The sequence below is a fragment of the Trichomycterus rosablanca genome, chromosome 1 (genome assembly GCF_030014385.1).
Source record: "Trichomycterus rosablanca isolate fTriRos1 chromosome 1, fTriRos1.hap1, whole genome shotgun sequence".
Classification (NCBI taxonomy): domain Eukaryota; kingdom Metazoa; phylum Chordata; class Actinopteri; order Siluriformes; family Trichomycteridae; genus Trichomycterus; species Trichomycterus rosablanca.
The window spans coordinates 82,659,916-82,686,062 of NC_085988.1; the positions used below are offsets into that span (position 1 = coordinate 82,659,916).

At 37.2% G+C, this 26,147-nt stretch overlaps 1 protein-coding gene across 3 annotated transcripts; it reads left to right on the plus strand.

The window, feature by feature from the left end:
* The first annotated feature begins 12,631 nt into the window (after window positions 1-12,631).
* On the plus strand, window positions 12,632-25,505 carry gata3 (GATA binding protein 3). 3 transcript variants are annotated; one of them, XM_063007193.1, is made up of 5 exons: window positions 12,632-12,873; window positions 14,915-15,487; window positions 19,502-19,647; window positions 20,200-20,325; window positions 24,422-25,505. In XM_063007193.1, the coding sequence occupies exons 1-5, from the start codon at window positions 12,639-12,641 to the stop codon at window positions 24,710-24,712; spliced, it is 1,371 nt and encodes a 456-aa protein (XP_062863263.1). In that variant the 5' UTR covers window positions 12,632-12,638; the 3' UTR covers window positions 24,713-25,505. The 3 variants fall into 3 exon arrangements, with proteins under 3 accessions (XP_062863263.1, XP_062863254.1, XP_062863273.1); XM_063007184.1 differs by having other exon boundaries at window positions 12,632-12,867; window positions 14,921-15,487; XM_063007203.1 differs by having other exon boundaries at window positions 12,632-12,867; window positions 14,921-15,430.
* The last annotated feature ends 642 nt before the right edge of the window (window positions 25,506-26,147 follow it).

A 26,147-nucleotide genomic window follows, 5' to 3' on the forward strand; every position in this document is an offset into this window, starting at 1 on the left:
CAACACCAGTTCTAACAACACAATAACACCATCCCAACCAACCACCAACATTATCTTCAACAAAATTAACGTTAACCAACAATATCCATATGAACCCACCCACAAATAAAATTTTCTTTAATTCTGCCAACGGTCCTGGGTTCGATCCCCAGGTGGGGCGGCCTGGGTCCTTTCTGTGTGAAGTTTGCATATTCTCTCTGTGTCTGCGTGGGTTTCTGCTGGGTGCTCCGGTTTCCTCCCACAGTCCAAAGACGTGCAAGTGAGGTGAATTGGAGACAATAAATTGTCCAAGACTGTGTTCAATATAACCTTGTGAGCTGATGAACCTTGTGTTATGAGTAACTACCGTTCCTGTTATGAATGTAACCAAAGTGTAAAACATGACGTTAAAATCCTAATAAACAAACAAACAAACAAACAAACTAAATCAACAGTACTGTTTGTATCAACTGAATCAACATGACCATTATCTATATTTTCAACAACACCAAGACAATCAACAAAACTACTCCAACATATACGTATAACCACCAACACCAGTTCTAGAACATCCCAACCAACCACCAACATTATCTTGAACAATATTAACATCAACCAACACTTTCCATATTGACCCAGCCACAAATATAATCATCTCGAATTGTGCCAACACCACCAAGATCAACATTATTACTATTAACTTAACCTTTAACACTATTGTAACCAATATGACAAACATCACCAACACACACACACACACACACACACACAATCGATACTAACCCTATCATCCCTATATCACCAAACATTATTAATATCAACACTAGCACTATGAACACTATCCTCCAACAATAACATTCTATATCACCAGTACCCACCAACACAAGCAACACTGTCTCTATCAATCCTTCCACCAGTACATCAACGCTTCCTCCAGCATCACCAGTGCTATCAACACTATCCTTACTAACTCTTGCTCCCACACTGATATAACTAACACCAACAATAACATTAACAAAATGAACAATATCACTATTGGCCCTCACACCAACACTTACATAACCAGTATCACACCATCACAAATTCAACCACCAACACTGTCATCGCCAGTATTACTAACACCAACAATAAAAGCTCAACAGCTCTCCATACCAACCATTTCACTAACATTAGTATAAACACCAAATCAAAAACATTGTACATACTAACCCCACCATCATCAACAACATTTCCAACATCCTCAATCAACAATGCTACATATCAACCTTACCACCAACACTAACATCACCAATGTACATATACCCTTGGACTAACACTAAGACTATCAGTATCATCCATCACAATTAACAACACTATCATTATCAACTTTACTGCCACCACTAAATTGGCCAATATTAGTAACACAACAAAAACAGTGACTACAACCATTTTTTACCAGTATTATCAAAACCAATAACCAACAACAATATCAACTCCTGTCATGTTAAACGTCCTTTAGTGGTTTGTCAAACAATGGCATATTTGGTTATAATATTATAAAGTGTACACATTTACACTACAGTACAACAATTTAAAATAGAGCAATGACACTTGAACCCTTCCAACCAACACTACCAACAATGTACTATCAATACACAACCAACACTAACACATTAACCTAGAGAAAAAAAAAACACCACCAATACCAACACTATCAGCATGAACGAAAATAACCAATTCAAGGAATAAAAGATTAGAACTCGGGAGAGAGAAAGAGAGAGAAGGGTGAATTTTTCTTCTTAATAATGTAATCTACTACATGATCACTACTGATAAACCAAATAATCAGAAATCAGAAATGCTAATTTCCCATAATCCCTGCACGTTATGATGCAATAGTGAGTAGACACAGGCCTGCTGCCACAGATACAGATATAGCTGTTACTGGTCTTAATCTGTCATCCAGTCAGCCAGGACCAGTACCCACCAATGTTTTATCTATCTATCTATCTATCTATCTATCTATCTATCTATCTATCTATCTATCTATCTATCTATCTATCTATCTATCTATCTATCCATCTATCCATCTATCCATCTATCCATCTATCCATCCATCCATCCATCCATCCATCCATCCATCCATCCATCCATCCATCCATCTTATAATCCATCCATCCATCCATCCATCCATCCATCCATCCAACTAACTTCTGAGAGACAATAATGGGTTTATTTTTGAGATATAATTCGTCGTTAGTAAGTAGATCTTTATGAATACATGTCATTTCGTGCAAGTTGAAAAATCAGTACCGTTTATTCACCTCCAAACAATTAACTGCGCAAAGCCGCATTTTATCTTTTTATTTTATGCAACAATGCTATGTATTTCATTAGTCTTTTTTTATAGATGGAAAATGTATATACTGTATATATATATATATATATATATATATATATATATATATATATATAGTATATATATATATATAGTTTTTTTAATTTTGAAATCAGCATCAATAATAATCTGATAAACAGATAAACAGATTTGCTTAATTGATAAGGAAATAAAGACATTTAATATTCCTATTCCAACAAATAAAATGAATTCATGACTCTTTCCGGATCATCCCTAATCTTTAGTTATTGCATTTACAATATGCCCCAATTATCTGTTTTGATTTTGTGCTTTTGTGCTCATTATAGGCCTATCAAAGCATTAATCTGACTGAACGCGTTTTAAAATCGCGTTTACACCCAGATCGGGATGCTTTTTGAAAAATCAATTTTCCTAGTAAAGCTTTTCTTAGTAACGAGTTTAATTTGTGCTTCGACTGAAGGATTAATACATCTGTACAATCTCAGAGTGATTTTGACTCATCCTTTTTATGCCAAATGATGATAGAAATAAAACATAAAGCTGCTGCTGCCAGTTGATCAGCTCGATTCTGGCTTTTGGCTGGTATTGTAAGCCAAGCAATGCCTTCATTTTAATGTACCACCCTAATTATATTCTTTAAAGACGTTGTGCTCGATCTTTTGATTTTATTTTGCTCCTGTTCTCCTTCTATTGTTTTGTTTCAAAGGAATAAAAATGCCCGTCCAGCGCTGAATTATCAACGACACTGTTGGTTTATATTGTTGGTTGAATTGATGGTTATTGTTGCATTAACACTTGCAGTTTTTCTACACACAAATGAACACGATTTTTAAAAAATAATATTAAGACATTACATGTAATAATTATAATAAGGGCCAGTGATAGCTCAGTGGTTAAGGTACTGGACTAGTAAACAGAAGGTTGCCGGTTCAAGCCCCGCCATCACTAAGTTGCCACTGTTGGGTCCCTGAGGAGGCCCTTAACCCTCAATTGCTCATTGTGTATCATCGCTTTGGATAAAAGCGTCTGCTAAATGCTGAAAATGTAAATGTAATAAAATGATTAGCTGTGTTGAGATGTGTCTCACAAATTTTATATACTCATGTTTTGTCTTCGATCTCGAACTTCTCGGTCTGGCAAACTTGTTAATGGCAGCTCACATTAAGCTTTTTGTGCGCATTTGTGCATATTTGTGCGAATTTGTGTGCATTTTCCCTGCAGCCTTCATTGAGCCGCGCTTGCTGTACAGTAAGTACGGTAACTCTGAAAGAGCTTGTGTACGTGTGTGTGTGTGTGTGTGTGTGTGTGTGTGTGTGCAGTGAGCTAGGAGGAGAAAGAAGCTCAGTGCGCACCCCAGCTTTTCTTATCTTACGCGGCTGTAAATGCCACCGTCACCTCGATCTGTGCGCCACCACATCAGACAACCTCCTAAATTTAGCAGGTTAGTACATATATTTAATTTCTTTCCTACATTGTACAATAAACAGAGATGAAGGCAGAACTGAAGGCATTAATTTAGATGTCTGTCTGTCGAGAACGCTTCCGTATTAATGATTCTGAATGCTTTGGGGTTTCACATTTGTTGTCAACGGTTTGGATGTATTTGGAGGAAAATGACAAGCAACGTTGGGCATGTTATTTGGGCGCGTTTGGCATTGCATGATGGGAAAATGCGTCCTATAATATTAGTAGCCTCCATGAAAAAAATAAAGGCACTAGAAAAAGACCATTGAGAACCTGTAGTTTCTTAAAACATTTAGACTTTGTATGACGTTTTTGATGATATTTGATGATGTCGCAGATATTTTTTTAAGACAAAAGGGTTTTCTTATGTTATTTCTTGTTAATTAATCGTAGCACCAGCAAAATGTAAAAGAACTGAGGTGTGTACAGTAGAGCCCTAATAATTTTTCCCATGCATCTTTATTATTTTGTTGTTGTTTTAAATTCAGAATTATTCTTTAAATCACTGCATGCAGGAATCAGTTTGTTTACAAAGAAAACCTTTAATGGTCAGTTTCTGCAGATGGCACAAATTCTAGGCAGCAATTTCCCACCATAAATGTTTAAATTCCGTGAACTGTGCATTAAAGGGTGCTTATAGAAATCCAGATAGCTATTTGTAGGCTTGAGTGTAACGGAATGACTGAAATGACGAGAACTCGAGGTTCATGCATGTCAGACACCGAGCCACATTTTTCAGTGCATGTGTCAGATAGGATGCACTTGGCTGTGTCCGATGCAAATTCAAAGGGACAGATAAATGTCAAATCTTCAATCCTGAGTGTGTTCAGTAATTTCACAGGCCAGATACACAGGCTATGCACCCACGTCCACTTTCCAAAAATGGCTCTGGGATTTTATGGTTAGCTGATATTTTTTTAAAGTCATTTTCCTTTGCGAAGATGAAGGAGCTTTAATGATCTATTACCACCTGAGTGTGCAGGGAAAGTCTGCCTTCTTTAAGCCGTGAAATTGATCTGATTAGGGTCATAAAAGAGAAGTGTGTGTGCATGTGTGTGTGTGTGTGTGTGTGTGTGTGTATTCCGCCTCTGTATCTGTATGTAAGAACTACACACACGCAGCCCAGTGATGAGGACATTATGGGACACCACAGTCGTTTTCATTGGTACTAACCACAGTGTGTTGACTACATGTGTGTATTTTATTTAAGTGCGGCAGCTGTTTTGGCTGTGATAGTGAGAACCTCTGTTTGGCAAATGTACCCCCATGGTTTGACAAAAACCAACCCAAACGACAGACTCATGTTTATACAAAAATAGGACAATACACCATCCGTTTCTTAAAATGTTACTCAATGGAGCAATATAGGCCACAAATACTTATATATTGAAAATGTATTTTAGAGTGATATCCTAAAGACATCATTTATGACCTTCACACCCTAATCTCTCTAAAACAATTATCCACATGGTGTAAACGTTTATGGTGGTAAACGATTCTGATAACAGACTCCTTTGTTAACTCTAACAACACAAATATTAAAAGAACCAGCCATAAAATTTTCCTTAAAAGACTAAATAATATTCTTTCCTGCATGGCAAGAACGTATATGTTAAGAGATGTACTTGTATTTACTGTTCTGTATAAACGATGCTTGTTGTGCTGGTGGATTTTGAGGGCTGCAAAAATTAACCTAATTTAAATAGAGACCAAACAAAAACATGTTCATTCATTTATCGTTGGCGACACATTAAACACTCAGACCTTGCGACAAGATGAAGCATGAGTACAGTTCGCATCGGTATTACAGGTTTTATACATTATAAATATACATTTCCATACACATCGCTTTATTTTTTCTTTATGCAATACAAACAGTAAAAATTGTGCATGATTACAGCCTTTACGACGTCGCATTTGAGCGTTTTGTCTCAGCAGTGAGTGATGGAAAGTAGGTGTGTTTCATGTCTCATCGACTCTTTCATGTTTTCCTTTCTTTATGATTTACCAAAACCCAAGTGCGCTCAGTCATTCCCCTCATCTTCGTCACTAAAATGACTGTAATGTCGTTCTTAGAAATATCTGTTTTCTCTCACTTTGAGAGCGCTTTTTTAGAATATTTCTAACCTCGGTTCTTAGAACCGAAAAGACCTAAAATATCGCCGCGTATTCAAACAGAAATTTCGTTCTTGAAAAGACTTGAAGAAAGCACCAGCATGTGGGGTATTATTCATCCTGCACCCTGCTCTTAACGGTGCACATTTAGTAATCTACCTGACTGCAGATAAATTCACGTAGTATTTACATCCTAATTCTTTTTAACGTGGTATAAAAATAATTTTAATCAAAACATTACTACTGTTTTGTTCCTCTCTATTTTTTTGCTTATCAGTGATTGCGGTGAAAGACGATTGAAATACTGCCTGTGTTTCCGTTCATGATTTTGCACGCACACTTCCATCATCTACCCCTTACCTTACCTTATATATATCTTATATTTATAAAATTAGTTTATACATTATCATATTATATGCACACACACACACACACATACATATACATACATATACGCACACCTCCATCTACCCCTTACGTTACCTTAACTTCAGTTTTATAAAATGAGCTTATACATTATCATATTATATTTACATTTTACATGTAAATGTAATATATATATATATAAGCTACTATCTGTCTGTCTGTCTGTCTGTCTGTCTATCTATCTATCTATCTATCTATCTATCTATCTATCTATCTATCTATCTATCTATCTATCTATCTATCTATCTATATATATATACATACAATAAATAAATTACTGCACTCGGAATATTGCCGCAGAAGCTCCAGCCCTGCAGCCGCTGTCAGTTCATGTGTTATGATCGTATAAATGATAAATTGGCAGCTCACTGTAGATATTACAGGTATAGCTATAACAAGCCAGCATAACTGGGGCAAAATTTGTTAATAAAAAAGGGACTAAATTAAATCGTCTGAAATTTTCTATTCTTTATATTCCGTTATGCGGCGTAAAACATCCAGTACTCACAAGAAAACACATTAATCAGCTGGGTTTATCGCACAGGTTATATTAATGTTCATGGTAAAGTTTTCTTAAATAAAGATAACTGTAGTCACATAGTTGTACGAAACTGTATGATAAATAGCATGCGTTAATGAATGTCTTTCAAGTTTGCAAATGATCTTCGCTTTTTAAAATTAAAGGCGGAATTTTAACTTCACTAAATTAAATGTATTTTTTTTAACATAATTATATACGAATAATAATAATAATTATTATTATTATAACAACAATAACAATAATATTTTATTTGAAATGATAGAATACACCATTATATGTGGCTTTGCATGATACGGGTGCCGTCATAATGTCTAACATTTCGATTTCAAGTTGATTCAATTTTATTGTTATTTTGTTTTTACAAACCTGACATGACCAAACGTGTGTATTTGTTTTGTGAGTGGGGTCATTTGTATAGAGCGTGTTTTTATGTACGTACATTTGTATTATTATTATTAGTACGTATATTTGTGTTATCAGTGGGATCATCTTTAGAGGCAAACGGTTGAAAAGTGTGAATTTCACCTGATTTTAATCTGACATTTAAAAAAAACTAACAGATTATCTGAGCAATCTCCAACCTGACCCACTATCACTGACTTACCACTGATTTACTGAACAGCTAAGTGTGTCTGATTTAACACACGCAAAGACATCATTCACACTCTCGAATGGGTCCACCACCAAGTCGAGAGTTTTAACACACACACACACACACACACACACACACACACACGCACACACACACCACACACACTTGCAACTCTGCAGTCTTGTTGGTGAAGAAGCCAATGCACACCACAGACCCCTTACTGCGTCTCACGGAAGCTGAACTGGGCTGAAAGGTTTCACTAAATCAGCAACATGTTCATTTCTTTCTGTTTCTTTATAGTACACTGTAGTGCCCATTCACCTCACCCTGGTGCGAGGTGGAAACGCATGCCTGGCATTCATGGTCAGACACACACACACACACACACACACACACACACACACACACACACACACACACACACACACACACAGTAGCCGAGGTAAATGATACACGAGCTGTATGGGAGTCAAAGTCAAGTATGCTGGTCCACTTAATGCATTTTAGATTACGAACTCCCGGGTGGATTTATTTCACCGTATCGATTTTTGTATCAGTTCCACTAGAAACCGGGGCGAACACACACACACACACACACACACACTGGTCTCCTTAATTCAAAGCGTTTTACGAATACACACGGTATCTAATACGTTATACAGTATAGCAGCCTACACTCACCATCGGGGCAGGAGTGCCCAGTCGTGCCCAGTCGTGCCTACAATGGACCGAAGTGTTTGTGTATTTTTAAACCAACCAACCAAACACAAGCCCACCTGGTCTGAATTGTTTTATTTGTTAGTCTTGGTCTTCAAACCAAATATCAGTGGTTGGCATGAAAACCTGCAGCCACATTGGCACGTAGTGGATACAACAGGACCCGCCTGCCCTGGGTAATTAGATTATTCAGTAATTGCTTGGGGTGTGCACTGCATGCAGTCATAAGCACACAATTTTGTTCAATATAATCGAATCCCGTATTGTGTTTATTACTCTGGTGTCGGTGCCCAGCGCTCACTGAGCTCACCGTGCAAACGCGCCATGCTGTAACGTTGGCATCCGGTTTTATCCAATACAAAACCTGAAAATGTGGTCTTAATATTTGTTCTTGTTCATGATGTCGTTTCTAAATTAATTTCCTGACTATTTACTAATCTGGGGTCAGTGACGTCACAGTTGGTGTATAACGGTGGCGTCGGAGAGGCTGGTCACCAACACACACCCCCCTTTCAACCTGGTCACTATAGCAACAAATATACTGCAGCTTACTGATGTGGTAAAAGCCTTTTAAGGTCTTATATTTCTGCATCCTAAAATGTTGACATTACAGTGTGTGTGTGTGTGTGTGTGTGTTGTAGAGAATTTAGAAAAGGAATACCCTCAGTCAAGGGGTACCAAGGTGCATCTGATACGGTCTGGGGGGGGTAGGAAATTTGCATAGGACAGGACTGAGACGCTTGTTTGTTGGCATACACCAACACACAGCAAATATGTAGGTTGCATTGTGCTTAATCTACTGCACTTCTGCACTTCTGCATCTTCTGTTTTAATTAAATAATAATAATACTTATTTAAAAAAGGGACAGCTTCATTTTTCCTCCAGTGATTAACGTGACACATGCAGTGCAATTCTATGTACGTACTTGACGTGGAACAGTTGTATTAAATATTATATTTTTTACATTTCCCCTCAGTACTGACAAACTATGTACCTTCTAATTTATGCTGATGCATTGATTCTTGGAAGTTGAGTTCTCGCCTGCCTTTCAATTTCACAATTACATTACTGGTTGGTTTAACCTATACCTGCAAATGTTACCTGTTTATTTAAAACAAGCATTTTAATTATACATTTTTCTCTAAAACAAGAGTTTTATTGTTCGTTGATTAAAAACATCCATGTCCAAACAGGTAATGTTGTTGGCATGTCAGTAACATTATAACATTTCCCAATGCCAATCCATATACTACATAACAGGCCCACTAATACAATTTTAACATCGTGCCTGTTTATTTTAATTCAACATCTCAACAATATAAAAGAACAAATGAATATTTAACTAAGAAACGATTTTTTAAACCGGATATAAAGGTGCATACGGTAGATTTTCAGCTCTTGTGGTCACGATGGAAATGATAGCAGCATGTGTTTCCCCACCAACCAGTCTCACAAGATGGCACGTCATTTAGCAAGGTAGTCTGCCATGCTTTTATTTGTGAGCAGTAAACATGTGACTATCAAGAGTATTTTTATTCTTCAGACTCTTTTTTATAGGCGTACAAAACTGTTGCCTCGATCACACTGACAGAAACGAGATGTTACAAATATGTGTGTGTGTATATATATGTATATATATATATGTATATATATATATGTGTGTGTGTGTAATGTATGTATATAGATTTGTAATTGTATATAGTAATCACTCACAGCATTATGTTGCACAATATATGTTCAGTTGTTCAGTATTATGTTGTTCAGTATACAGTTTATATATACATATATATACATATATGTATGTATGTATGTATATATATATATATATATGTGTGTGTGTGTGTGTGTGAGAGAGTGTGTGAGTGTGTGTAGTGTAGTGTATGCATATAGATTTGTATTTGCATATAATAATTACTCACAGCATTATGTTGCACAATATATGTTCAGTTGTTCAGTATTATGTTGCACATTTCTCACTTTTGCACACTTGGTTCACTTTAAATTGCTTCTATTTTCTTTTTTCAGTTTCAATTTTAAATTTTCTAATTTTTCTTTTTACATTTTAAAACAGTTCTATTTTTAGTATAAATATATATTTTGTCTTTTTTGTAATTACCAATATGGCATTTCATTGTACTGTGTATGACTGTGTGTATGTGACTAATAAACCTTGATTCGTAAATACGGAGTCTGAGCTATTAGAGTCCCACACACAGCGAAGAATAAAATCAATTTTTGCTCTCAAAAAAGAAAAGTACTTAAGGTTTGAAGGGGAAGTGGGAGATCTTCTAGTGTCGCAGAACAAGATCATATACTGTATATTAGCTCCATTTTGAACCAACAGGATGGAAGCAATACAGCAGAAAAAAATCACATGAATGTGACCGCGAGAGGACGCACTGTCACGCAGTTTAAAGAGAACAACACACACACACACACACACACACACACACACACACACACACACACACACAGAGAGAGAGAGAGAGAGAGAGAGAGAGACAGAGAGAGAGAGAGAGAGAAAGGAAGAGGCAACAGGTCACAAAAGAATGACGACGGAAGCCTTTCACATTTAAAGCCGAATATTCAGTCTTACTCTGACACTTGCTGAATTTGCCAAAAATAGAAATAAAAACACATCAAATATTTAAGTGCCAGAACTTTTGGGAGTCCTTAACCCTTTCAGCTCCAGGGGTGCTGGACCCTGTGCTCTGACCCCAGCTTTCAAACAAACTGGGACATGCGAAAAAAGAATTTCCTTGTACTGTACACATGTATATGTATATATGACAAATAAAAGCGTTCTATATTCTATATTTTATTTCCCGTATTCCTTTAAATGTTAAATGAAGTAAACGAACAGTTACTATACAATCAAAGTAGTAACGTGTATTCATTTTTTATTAATCATTCTAATATTATTTATTTACATTAGTCTTTTATTAATGTTTCTGCAACTTAAATTAACCAGAAAACTGTTTTTCATATGCTTAGATAGAAACGATAATGAATGGATGAATGAATGAATGAATGAATTAGCCTGTTTCTATTTTCGTCTATATGTTTGAGAATGAGAGTGTATGTGGTTTGCAAATGTGCTTATTACTTTGCTTATTGTACAATGGACAATAAATCAGCTTGTATATGCAGGTGACAATCGAGACAGCCTTTCTAATCTCTAGATTAATATTTTGCTGACCTATTTTTCAGGCCTAATAGCTAAAATAAAAACAAAACAAAACCATAAAGTATACCTGTATACCGTTTTAGATTGTCTGATATTGCCTGTAACATACATATTTATATATACGCCCCTGTAAAGCATAACATAAAACGTGTTTTTATTCTGGTGGATGTGACTTGTTAACTTTGGACATGTTCTGTATAAATGCAAGTGTGTATGGATGCAGTAGTCGATCTATATAAGTTTGTGAATGGGATAGTGTGTGTGTGTGTGTGTGTGTGTGTGTGTGTGTAGGGAGGGTAGAGAGGAAGCGCTCCAGAGGTCCTGGTCATCATTCCGTATTTGGCCCCCCACTTTATTCAATTAGTCCGGGCGGTTTGGTGGCCCCTCCCCTACTGATGACAGAGAGAGAGAGAGAATTGAGAGAGTTGAGAGAATTGAGAGAGAGAGAGAGAGAGAGAGCACACACACACAGAGAGAGAGACCCTCCTTAAGTTGCGTCGCGCCACAAGCTGTCTGCGAGCATTGAGCTGCCTGGCGCCATCCTAAAAGAATGCCTTCACTGTAAAAAAAAGTGAGAGAGAAAAAAAAGAGAGAGAGAGATAGAGAGAGAGAGAGAGAGAGAGAGAGAGACGGTCTAAGTTTAGAGAAAGGGGAGGGAGCGAGAGAAAGAGGGAGGGAGTCAGTAGGGGGTTAGAAAGGTTTTAGCGCTGCGCATAAACAGAGATTTTGATCAGTGCGTTCAAAGTTTCGGTGGAGTCCGAGCGCACTGAAACTCTCCATTGCGCCAATTGCGACCCGACCTGTTGAGTCCGCGTCCGCGTTCAGAATCTGCTAAAAACAACCCGCTGGATCCTGACTCACACTATACTGGACTTATTTATTTATTACAATTTGCGATCAGAGGGCGCTATTTGCATTTATTTTTTGCTTGTTTTGAAAAGCAAGCCAACTTTTATTTAATGCGCCGGTTATAGAGGTTTTAGAGGCTGGGACACTTATTTTATTTTATTCTATCTGACCAATGAGACACAAGTACGTGAAACATCTTGGACGGACTTGACAGTAAAGTGAATTTTTTTATTCAGTTGCAGGTGATCATCAGAAGCCACGTCTGTGAAAAAAGGCGTCTGGATTAATCAAGGAATTCCGGACTTTATTATTATTATTATTATTGCATTTTTTCCCTTTTAATTTTTTATCCTGTGTGACACGTTTTTATATGAAACTTTGCTAAACAAAACAAAAAACTAAAGCACGATGGAAGTGAGTGCGGAGCAACCCCGCTGGATGAGCCACCATCATCATCATCATCCACACCCGGTGCTAAACGGCCAGCACGCAGAGCCGCACCACCCCGGCCTTGGCCACTCGTACATGGAGCCGCAGTACCCGCTTGAGGACATGGACGTGCTCTTCAACATCGACGGACAGAGCGGTCACCCGTACTACGGAAACCGGGCCGTGCAGAGGTACCCGCCACCACACGGTAAGCATCGTTTCGCTTCGAGCACCCACACAGGAAGAGATTGCATAAAATACACCCACAACAAGACAGCTTGCTTTAAGTTTGCATTTAATCCTCATTTTTTTAATAATTATAGAATGTTTAAAAAAGTGTCGCCCACTTTGACCTCAGGTCACCACTGTTAGATTTAACTGTACCACTAAAACAAAGTCTTCACATACAAATGTATGCACATCTTTTTTTTATTTGGAAATTTTCCTGCTTATTTATTATATTATTAACAAATATAATGTCTAATGCACGTTAGGTATAGATAAGTTGGCTGACATGATTTAGGTATTTGTTATTGTACAAACATTTGAAAAAAATAATAATACGCGAATTTGATGAATTCATTTTATTTTTATTTTTTAATTCAGCAACATTTCTGCTGTGTGCATTAAAAAAACACCCACATTCTCGGTCGCCAGGTTGAAACCGTGGAACTGAAGCAAGTAGCAAGAATTGAGTTTCTTGAAATTCTTGAAATCTATTTGTCGCACAAAAATGCAACCAATTCTGCTACAAGCAAGAAAGCAAGAAGGCGGATGACAAGTGTTTCTCATGACTGGTGTTTTACTGGTTTCACATCTTTCTAGTGTTCATCGGCTGTAAAACGATTTTGTAACACACACGTTTTCCTTGTTTTAATATATTTACCAACAGAGGCCTGTTTTGAGTATTTTATTGATTTAGCTTTAATAGTTTGTAGTTAAACAGTGTCTTTACAACCATCGGTGGCTGATTTGTTTAGAGAAAATGCAACACATTCAGGTCTGCTTAAGTGCGTTATCATTGGTTTCTCGACGTTTCTTGCTGTAATACAAATAATATAAATTTTGATAATATTTTTTTGTATGGCATTATTACATTTGCTATTTGAGGCCTTAAAAATAGCGTTTAATTTAACAACGCTTTAATTTTTTGGACGGTGCGACATTTGTTTTTTTTAATCGTAGGCCTACATATTACACACAATTATATAAGTATATGAAATGTGTTTATCTATCATTGTTTAAAAAAACAAAAAACAAATTGCCCTTATGTGATTAATTGCGCTAACTTGACAATAATGCGTCCTTAAATACGGCAAAGGCGTTTTATGTGAGCCGACCTTTGGCTCTACAAATGACAGATCAAACAGGGCACTTTAGCGGTGCAAATAAATTGCGGATGAGCTGTTTTGGGGTTTAATTTACTGCCGAGACTTCCTGAGCTGTGTGCATGAAGAACAATTCATGACCTTGTTTTATTTTCCGAGGCTCTCAGCACGTTTAGATTTAGATTTGAGATCCATCTCTATTGAGCTGATACTCAGGGAGGGGTGCTGAGTATCGACGGTCTCGATAACGAGAGCTAATGACATGCAGTAGGTGTTAATAGTGAATCCTTCAGGTCTGAACCTGAGCACAAACGGAGTCAAACGTTTTTCCACCCATGTTAAACAAACGAAAGTGTTTATTTTGCAACAAGAGCTTTACATTTTAACAGTAATTTTAACAATAGCTGCTTGCATTCATCAGTTTATCAGTTTTAAAGCATTATATGGGGTGTAAAAACAAGTCCAGGCGTTTGCAGACTTTATTTAAGTCCTGAATTAATTCTATAAGCAAAGTTTAATGTGTCTAGAATTAATTAATCATTTGGTAACACTATAGTTTTTCTTCCTCTAAATTTATCAATATTAGATACGAATAGCTGGCAGAATTTATACTAAAATATATTTTGTACACATTTAGAATTGGAATTGTTTTATTAAATCCACTTTATACTCAAGTATCAAAATCATGTAGCAAATGCAAATGTATTATTATTATTATTATTAATAAGATTTAGTCATTTTAGCAGTCACAGATCTCCTGATGTTTTGTGCCTTATGTGGTTGTAAATGTTGGTGGCAGACTGTTACCCATACCTCTAACTCTTATTTGTCATGTGGTTTGGAACGCATCGAAACTAAAGAGTTTTGATTCAAAAAACATTCAGGCTTGTGACTTTTTGGTAACAGGCCTCTTTGTGTGGTTCCACTTTTCAGGAAGTCAGGTGTGTCGCCCGCTGCTGCACAGCTCTCTGCCTTGGCTAGACAGCAGTAAAGGCATTGGGCCTCATCATGGGGCCTCCCCGTGGAACTTGGGTCCGTTTTCCAAAGCGCCGCTGCACCACAGCTCACCAGGGCCTTTGTCTGTCTACCCTCACCCACCCTCATCTTCATCCTCTACCTCCTCTTCCTCGTCCTCGCTGTCAGCCGGCCATGCCAGCCCACACCTCTTCACGTTTCCCCCGACTCCTCCGAAAGATGTGTCCCCAGATCCAGCCATGTCCGCACAGTCCTCTGGTTCTTCACTGCGGCCTGAGGACAAAGACTGCATCAAGTACCAGCTACCCGAGAGCATGAAGCTGGACGCGACTCATGGCCGTGGCATGGCCTCCATCGGAATGGGCACAGTGGCATCGTCCTCCTCCGCAGCGCATCATCCCATCGCTACTTACCCTCCCTATGTGTCCGAGTACGGGCCGGGGCTCTTCCCACCCAGCAGCCTGCTAGGTGGGTGCTCCTCTAGTTATGGTTCCAAAACAAGACCAAAAACAAGGTCCTGTTCAGGTAGGCGTGCGCTTTATTACCCCTTTGATATACTTTAACCTAATACAACATAGGCAAATCATTTCAACAGGGCCTTTATATTTGTTCCAGGATTTTTTTAGCTCTGCAAAAACTCATTTTACAAATTTTTTTCACAAACAGCCTCTAGGGTCAGGGCTGCTCTCGGGCGATTGAACAGGGCCTGGAGATTTCTTCCATTCTGGCCTCTTAGTGGAATCCCCAGGGCTGAATTGACTTTTACAGTTCGGAATAGTGTTTATTTGTGTCCCGCTCGGCTATATGAGAAGTACCGGTGTGAACGTAACACTGGGGATTTTGCTTTTCTGGTTCTCTGGTTCCTCTAAACATGGCAGAAGCCACAGCCTGGCTTACAATAAGCCTTTACTGCTTCATTTTTTAAACCACACAGACATGAGTGCGTTATTTGGGATTATCTTTGTCAACCAAACCACAGCCTAGTCTTAAATAAATGTTAAGACAAATGATCATTAAGAAATCATATTTATAATATTAGAAATGCTTTTAGTAAATGCATTTTCAATACACTATAGTCTATTTTTCGTAAAGGTGACAGTAACCTAATAATCCAAATAATATATCCCTATTATTCAACACAAAAAGTGCACAGCATTTTATTCTGCTTTGTATTATGTGCACAGTGACTATGTTATGCATTATAACCTATTAGATTATTTTATATATGTGTCTGCTGATAAGGCCGAAATCAATCTATCAATAGGTATAATTAAACACCGTCCAATCTGTTTCGATGACTCCAGTTTTTCCAGGGTGTTTGCATTTTTTTGCACCTCTTCTCGTCCCGGTCTCGGCACTGTTTTATGTGTTTAAGCTAATCCACTTAGGTTCAGCCTGCTGCGCTGTTTATTTTAGCGCTGAAACTGATGGAAAGGCCGGATGCTGCTGCATGAATCTCTATCCAAACACTGAGGGAAATTAGTTCTGAAAAAGAAAAGGTCATTCAGTCATCAGCCGTCAGACCGGTTTTACTTCTAACATGCGGCTGTTACAAACAAAGTAAACTTTTTTTTTGTTTTGCCATCATTTTCTCTTTTCCCATTTACTTAGTCGAGCCGTGTGTTTCATATCCAGAGGCCTTTTATTTAGTAACAACATCACTCATCATAAACAATATTTCCATTTTAACATTGACATTGCATTAAATCCAACCTACAAAGCATTCCAGAACACAAATTCCAGGGGTCAGAAATATAAATATAAAATGTTCTATTTGTGCTCTGATGTCCAATTAGCCATTAAATACAACAATGGACCTAAGTGATTAATGTAATAGTATAAAAAACAACAACAATTTTGGGATTCTGTCTGAATTACATTTAAACGTCTCATTTATTAAGAGCAGAGTACTACGAATTGGTTAATGCTTCATGGAAAGATACTCGCTATTTTCTGAAGCCAACTGAGATTAAACGCAAGTCTAAACCCTGTCCATAAAGGGAAACTAATTCAGATCGAGTTTTTAAGGTTTATTTTTTTTACCAATCATTAAAAACACGAACTCATTATACACATCATTAAACACAAACTAATTTTCAGAGCAAAAGCTGATGTTTTGATTGAACATAATGATTTAGCAAACGTGACATATTTGAATAATATGTAGTTCATTCTGCTTCATAATCCCTGGGATTCCGAGACATTTGTCTAGCTAAGCTTGTTTTCACTGGCCTAACTCCTTCAAATGGTGGAGCTTCAACCTATAACGGGCAGTTTTGTACAGCTAAAACTGATGTTTAATATTTGATGATCAATATAAATATAAAGAAAAAACATTCATTAGAATAACCATTAAGAAATCCAAACAAACAAAGAACAACTGATGTTCGGTATAGTTTGCGTTTATCAGATTTTGTAGGCCTACTAATCACAACAAAGCTGTAGCTTATTCTTAAAAAAAAAAAAAAAAACAATTAAACAAATAAGATGTTTAAGAGGTATTAATGAATTAATTTACTATTAACTTGGCATATGTAAAACCTAAAAAGGTGAAATGTATGGAATAATGTAGCATCTATATGTTGTCCAAAATAATTAAAAACAACCTGCCTGTTAAACCTTAAAAAATAAACAAACATAACAGCTGCAGTTCTTACCTAATGTCTGCATTAAACCGAAAACTCAATTTTTCTAGTTTGCGGTCTAACAGCAACCCACAGACTCGGAACAAGTTTTACGCAATAACAAAATAAAACAGGATGGCATCAGAGTTCGCCCACCAGCGGTGAAACCAGAACATCTGAGAAAAGGCTTAGAAATGGAAATTTTCTCACTGTGAGAAATCAAACTGCTGAACCTAAATTTGAAGATGTTGAGTCCATTGACACTACAGTGAATTTAAGTCGACTTGGTGAAAGCGTTTAGGTGTTAAAAATCACTTTCTGCCCTGGTTGACTTTACAATGTAATTGACTTCTTAATAATAGAAATGAAGTGGCTTAACATGATCATAATAATAAAACAATCAGCATTCTGGTAGGTGTGTCTGTCCTCTTAATCGCTTCCTCCTGTAGTAAAGCTAAAGCCTATGGCGAAATGTTCCTGAGCACTTTGTGTTTGGATGTTTTTCGTTCTTTCGAGTGTCACTCAGACGGGAAAAAGCATCGGCCTGTCTGTCAAACCGAGAGAAAAAGAAAGAGAAAATAAGAGCAGGAGTTTAACGTGGGGCCATTTATTCTAGACTGGAAAAAAACATGTGACATGATAAATAATATTAAAATCACCCTACATTCACATATTGTTATTATTATTATTATTTATGTTGTATTGACTACAGAAGGCAGCTGTAGCCTAGCGATGGACTAGTAATCAAAAGATCACTGTTGGACCCTTGAGCAAGACCCGTAACCTTCAATTGCTTAGACAAAATACTGTCACACTTCTGTAGGTCGTTTTGGATAAAAGCGTCTACTAAATGCCGAAAATGAATGAATGACATGAATTATTATTATTATTATTATTATTATTATTTTTATGCTCATTATTATGTCGTTATCGTTCGTCTTAATTGCTTTGACTAAATCTGGAAGGTTTTTGATCGGATGCGCCGATATGAAATGATACAACGACTGATAACAAATCATCTCACACAGCCGGTATGTTAGTAATGTTTTTTAATTCTCAGAATGAGTAGGGTTATGTTTGTAAGGTATAATCATTCAGTGTTCAGCCCCTACAGCATGATGTCTTTGATAAGACCTGGATGTGTAACATGACTGAAAACCGCTACTAAGATCTTAAAGGATTAGACTTCAAATCAGGCTTTAAATTATTTATAATATTAATAATAATAATAATTCCAATTTATCATCATTATTATTATTGTTATTATTATTATTATTATTATTATTATTATTATTATTATTGTTATTGTTATTTTATACTCCTTATTCTCAATAACCATAGTTCACATAACATATTACACCCCCCACAAAAACTCGTGTTTTATTTTACATATAGCAACGTTTATAGTTCAGTAGTTCAGTGCATAGCAGATGAATATATTGTGATTGTTCACCGGTCGTATAGGCCTACATGCATAGAAATATGTGTGCATTACTCAGTTATCTATACAATATGAGCCCAAAAAGAAACCTATGTACATTATATGTATCATTACATGGCAAATTTTGTTATACTATGATCATATTATAATACTATTCATTAAATCGTTATTGTACTATTATACTATTATAATACTATTCATTATATCGTTATTATACTCTTATACTATTATATTGCCCAGCACCGCGCCTTAAACGTGTAGCTACAATACAATACAATGATATTTCATATTAACGATATTTGACAACTTCAGTAAAATGTCAGTGATCGATTATCCGTCTTTGCAAATGCAAGTTACAAATAATATTCGTGTGAAATAATTTTGGAGGTTCTTTTTGACTCACAGTGTAAATGCCTGCATGTTCTGGTGCGTTGGTCAGTTATTTATATAGCTGTGCATGTGTTGTGCGTGCAGAGGGTCGGGAATGCGTGAACTGCGGAGCCACTTCCACTCCTCTGTGGCGGCGGGACGGAACCGGGCACTACCTGTGTAACGCCTGTGGACTCTACCACAAAATGAATGGCCAGAACCGACCTCTCATCAAGCCCAAAAGGAGACTGGTATGGTTTTTCCTATTATTTTTGTCTTTTAGCTAGGGATGCAGAAAATTACAAGTTTTATTTATATCGAAATAAGGTCTACCGCTTTTATTATTATTATTGTTATTATTATTACTATTATTGGTAGTAGTATGTTCCAATCACATGTATTTATTTATTTGCATTGTTGTATCACCCCACTATGTATAAGCACTGACAGCGAATTTTTACAAAGTGATTTTTTAAACGACAGATTTAATTCTATGTATTTATTAATATTTAACAAAACGCATTTTCTTGTCTCTGTAAAATCACTGGTTGGTGCAACCACTGGTTACATCTGTCCTGAAAGAAAAGTCATTTTTAACTGCCATTTTAGTTCAATGTATAATTTAAAGTTAAAGTTTAATCTTATTAGGATTTAAAGCTTAATTTTGTTAAAAGACGGAACGAAATAAAAAGTGCGCACTTTTAAATAACATTAAACAAACAGCCGCAAATTATAGCAGGCGAAAATAACGGTTTTTAACCTGAGTGGTAAAATGTGTTTACTTTATTGTTTGTCTCTCGCAGTCGGCTGCACGGCGAGCGGGAACGTCCTGCGCAAACTGTCAAACAACCACGACGACGCTGTGGAGGAGAAACGCCAACGGTGACCCGGTGTGCAATGCCTGCGGCCTCTACTACAAACTGCACAATGTAAGCAGTTGAGTTTACATTCAACCATCCTGCTCCTGTATTATTATAGATGTTTTTTTTTTTTCCTTGTTTTTCTTTTTTAATCAACTTTTTTTACTTTGTTTTTTTATTATTTTATTGACTAAAAAATTTAATCTAGCTTTTTATATAATTTTTTATAAATTTTTTTTCATTTATTTATTTTTTATTTATTTACTTCTATATTTTCTTTCATTTATTTATTTTTTATTTATTTATTTATTTTTATATTTTCTTTCTTTCATTTATTTATTTTTTTATGTATTTTTATATTTTCTTTCATTTATTTATTTATTTATTTATTATAATTTTATCCATTTATTTATTTTTTATTTATTTATTTTAATATATTTTTTCTGAGTTAATTTTAATTTCTTGCAGATGGCTAACAGTCAGCTTTTTATTTTTAATCCTTTTTGCCTTTCTTTCACTCTTCTAGATGTTTTTTCCCCTTTCTTAAATGCTCTGTCAATGCATATCCTTTACTGACTAAAAGAGCTTCACAAAAAGTCACACAACACACACTTGCACGTACACAACAACACACACACATTTACATGCTCATTAATGATTCCCAGTCCAGTAATCAAGTACAAAACAAACAACGAGCAACGATTATGATAAGCATCGTTGGAATTATAGGTCATAGTTTATAGCAGTAGCTTATATTACGCCCCATTATTGCTCTTGTAATTGTTTTCTGATTTTTTTGGATGGCTCTAATCAGGAAGACTGATATTTCTGGCAGTGACCCGGGGGGGCTAATGTATTTGGCAAATGAGCTGATTACGGTCTTGGGTTCTTTGAACTAAATTTCAAATGTCTCAGGAGAGACGGACCCGTCTTAACCTTAACCTGGATCAGAGCTGCAGTAGGCTTTAGGTGTAACTCTATGAGAGAATGAAACCTTGCACTGGTGTGTTTGTGTGTGTGTGTTTGTGTGTGTGTGTGTGTGTGATTCTCTGGCTTTGTACTAAAGAGACTGTAGTACCCACCTCTTCGCACTGGGCTTGTGGTCAGTAAAACAAAGGGCTGTCGGTGTGAATACTAACCACAATGTGTGTGTGTGTGTGTGTGTGTGTGTGAAGTCAAAGACAATTGTATAGTGTTTTTTTCTTAAAACAGCTTAACAAAACCCAAAGTGTGTGTGTGTGTGTTACTGTCAGGGCTACGTCGCTGACAGGTTTGTCTGACCAGATTTGGTGTGCATTACACCTGCTAACATACATCACAAACACACAGGACGAACCTCAGTTGCATTAGACGATGTATTTCTGACTCCAACACTAGCTGACCAAAGATGTTGGCGAATATCTATTATAGGTTGATGCCCAGAGTTTATGGGCCTATTGGAGGTTTTGGGGTTTGGTTCTCCATTATACAAGCTTATAATAATTAATCAAATAATAATAATAATAATAATAATTAATAATAATAATTAATAATAATAATAATAATAATAATAATAATAATAATCATAATCATAATCATCATCTAGGAGGCAAGAGGGTTAAGAGCCTTGCTCAAATGATCCAACAGTGGCTGCATGTCAGAGCCAAAATTCAGACCCACAACCTCCCGACTGATAGCTCACAGCTCTACCCACTAGGCTACCACTGTCCTTCTATTACAAACTACTGACCTTAACACTGCTGAAATATCCCTGGTCAGAAACTCAAAAGATTTGGTCAACCAGAAGTGCCAGAAGCCTGATGTTTTCCATCGAAAGCAACCGCTTAAGGTAAAAAAAGTTAATGGACGGCCTCAGAAGACCCTGTGTCTCTTACAAGTGTGTGTAGACCTTTGATTTAATCTGTATAATATAATTACAGGTCTGTTGTGGGTCAGTCTGATTTTTAGTTGCCCATAAAGAGGTTGGTTCATTTGGATCTGGTTTCTTAATAAGAGTGTTTGATCCATGTTTTGTTGGTTAAATGGGTAGAATACAAACATTAGACTGTACACTATATATTGGACTATATGACTATATAGTCAAAAAGGCTGTGTAAAATCTTTGGTTTAGGAAAAAAATAATGATTTTTAAAAGTACTGGACCAGCCTGGACCTTATAAACAGGCCGTGTAATCAATACAGATGGTATGAATTGATTAGTATTATTTCTGTACATGTTTAATGTAGCCTTATACCAGTATTAATATAGTATTAATATGATTTTACCAGTTGCTTATATGACCCTAATTTTCCTTGAAAACACTGGATAACAAATTTCTCAGACCTTACAGGGAACCAAATAACCTAAGACACGTCTATCATTATCTATTATTATTATAGGTAGAACTATTTTAGTCTTGGTCCATGTTAATTTGGACCAAGCCTGGACCTTATTTAGCCAATAAACACACAGTGCAATCAAATCCGATGGTATGAATTGATTATTATTACTTCTGTACATGTTTAAGTGTACTATACCTAAATGACTCTAATTGTCCATGAAAACACTGGATAACAACATTTCCCAGACCTTATAGGGAACCTAATAACCTGAGAAATGTCTATTATTATCTATTATTACTATAGGTAGATGTATTTTAGTCTAGGTCCATGTTGATTTGGCCCCTGGTGCTTACGTGGTCTGTATTACGTTTGATATATTCAGTATTAACAAAGTAATTATGGATTCCACTTAGAACAACACACAGACATCCCCTAAAAACGTACAGCTATGTATATTGTTTTAAAAGTACACTCTTCTGAGTTCTGTGTGTATTGTTAGGCGTAGGTACTTTTATAACACTATGGTTGGACTGCGTCCATTAGCTGAGTCGTATTTCATTCATTGCGACGGAGAGCCGTGCTGCATGCAATTGCAAAGCAAGAATTCGGTGCAGCTCGGTTTTATGCAAATTAGTTTCTGTCACATTGCATACGGCCAACCAATCAGGGGCTTTGCATAAAGGGCAGATTTTGGGCTCGAGCAGCTAGCAGTAAAAGGTGGAAAAAAGAAAATGGAAACATTACAAACCAACTGCTTCCCTTCTGTTGATAAATCCTGAACGTTGGACTAAAAACTCTAAAGCTGGTGGTTTTTTTTATAATATGGACATCCATTTGTGTAGGAAAATCCTTAGCAAAACATGCCGTCCATTACTCAGCCAACCTGATCCTTACTAGGCGCTATAATTGGTGTGTTTGAGCGTCGGCCTGTATTGATCTCGCTCTGAGACAGACATTCTTTTCGCTCTGTGTTAAGTTTGACGTCTTGTATATAAACACACCGGCCGTCTATTCTACGTTTTGCGTAGACGCATTAAAACCCGGGATAAAATATAGACAGCAGATAAACATCTAGACGTCGTAAACGTTTCTGCGGTCAGACCACGGCCTGATAGCAGAGCATTGGGTCTGGTCTCGATTACTCTGGTCTAGAGGGAGGAAAACGGGCGTGAGTGCAGCTCTGTGATGACGCCGATGGTTGGCAGTGGAGTGGAGTGTCGTGGCAATGCATTGTGCCCATGCCTGGCTAACTGGGCTTAGATTTCTTTCCTTGGCATGACTGACATGAAATAAGGCCAGTGTAGAGGAATCAGCGGCTAAATTCAGCCTAGTGTTGATAGGACGCGCGCGCACACACACACACACACACGCACAATAATCCTTTCTTTTTTCTTTCTTTCCTTCCCTATTTATTATTCTATAAAATATATGGCCAAAAGAATGTGGACCCTCCTCCTAATAATTACGTTTATGTATTTAAGACAAACAGCATTATAATATTATGATATACATTTTGCAACTGTCTGGGGGAGGTCTTCTATTCCAGTTCAGTGTAAAGGAAGTCCAGTGGCCTGCACATCCTTCTGACCTTAACCCTATTGAACACCTTTGGGTTGATTTGTAATGTCAAGAGCCAGGCCTTCACATTCAACCTCTGTGCTGGTCCTAGCAAATGCTCTTTAAACCGAAAGAGCACAAATTCCTACACATTTGCACCCCAAAATCTTATGCAAAGCCTTGCCAGATGAACAGAGTCTGCTAAAAATACTTTTGGCCATATAGTCGGCATAGATATCCATACAATTAATGCATTAACTAACGTATCTCTCCTGCTTCTCTTCAGATCAACCGACCCCTGACCATGAAGAAAGAGGGCATCCAGACGCGCAACCGCAAGATGTCCAGCAAGTCCAAAAAGAGCAAAAAGTGTCAGGACAGCATGGACGACTTCTCCAAGAGCCTGATGGAGAAGAGCAGCTCGTTCAGCCCGGCCGCCCTGTCGCGTCACATGACCTCCTTCCCACCCTTCTCGCACTCGGGCCACATGCTGACCACGCCCACCCCCATGCACCCTTCCTCCGGCTTGTCCTTCGCACCGCACCACCCTTCGAGTATGGTGACCGCCATGGGCTAGGCTACCTCTAAAAGTCAGCGTGACCCCTCTAACTCGACCTCAACCTCAACCTCAGACCCCGAACCTGCTCCGCCCCGGCCCGGATGACTGCTAAAGAGGTTTCATCTCCGAAAAACAAACTTCCTGAGAGAAAGAACGAGAGACTCTCCATCACTCATTCATCCCGTGTGCTCGCATCTTTACTGTCATTTGTGTATAGACCTGTCAAATCGCACGGACGCTCCTTCATCCACCTCCACGCATTTTTACTTCCTCTCCGAGAGGCGAGAACTCCCCGAGCTGTGAAAGACACGGAGACCAGAAAGACTTTGCATATTTGTACAAATTGTATGAAATACAATACATTTAATGAAGACTTTTAAAAAAAAAAAGAGGAAACGCCCACGGGCAGCTAACGACAAGAAGGGTACGACGAGGCGAGAGGCCGAGTGAAGGACAGAGCGAACGATTAAGAGAAATTAAATGTAGGATATTCAGCAAAGGACGGACTCGTGTGTGTAATGCATTAATGCCTGTGTAGTCGGATCTGTCCCTCTGACTGCCAGCTTCTCTTTTGGATGTGTAATAGGTCCTGGCCAATCGGTTTGTGTTCGAGATACACAGAAATACACACAAACACGTACACACACACTCGCGCACACACACACGTACATGAATTCTGTTCACCTGAAAGACTTTCTCCTGGCCCAGGTTATATGCATTGTGAAAATAAAGTTCCTGTATTTGTTATTTGTATGTATAATTCAGAGTACCAAAAATACGAAAGAAACAAAGATGTAGAATTATTTCTTTATGTCATGCAGACTGAATGGTTGTACAAATTTAATAATCACTAGTGTAAAAAAGAAAGGCTTTTTTTTGTTGCGTAAATTTTTCCCTCTTTGAAAATAATAAACTAGTTTAATCTCTGTTCACATTGAGCATCGATACAGCATGTTCCTTCTTTTGTCCCGGCGTGTGTGCTTACATATGGGTGTGTGTTAAACAAAACCAAACTAAACACTTAACCTGCCAAAATACCTTTTTTTAACTAATTTAAATTTAATCACGACTAAACAAAACAGGTCAAAAATACTGTCTTATTGCCCTGTGATGGACTGGCGACCTGTACGCTGTGTTTTCTACCTTTAGCTCAGTGAATTGTACCCACTGCAACCCTGAGTAGAATAAAGCGGTGGTAGTCTAGTGGGTAGAGCTTTGTGCTATCAAGTGAAAGGTTGAGAGTCTGTCTGTCTGTCTGTCTGTCTGTCTGTCTGTCTGTCTGTCTGTCTGTCTGTCTATCTATCTATCTATCTATCTATCTATCTATCTATCTATCTATCTATCTATAAATAATTAAAAAACACAAAAAATGGAATTGATTAAAGTAATTAATATTATTTTATCATATGAGTGTGTTAAACAAAAGCAAACGAAACACATTTTTTAAATTCAT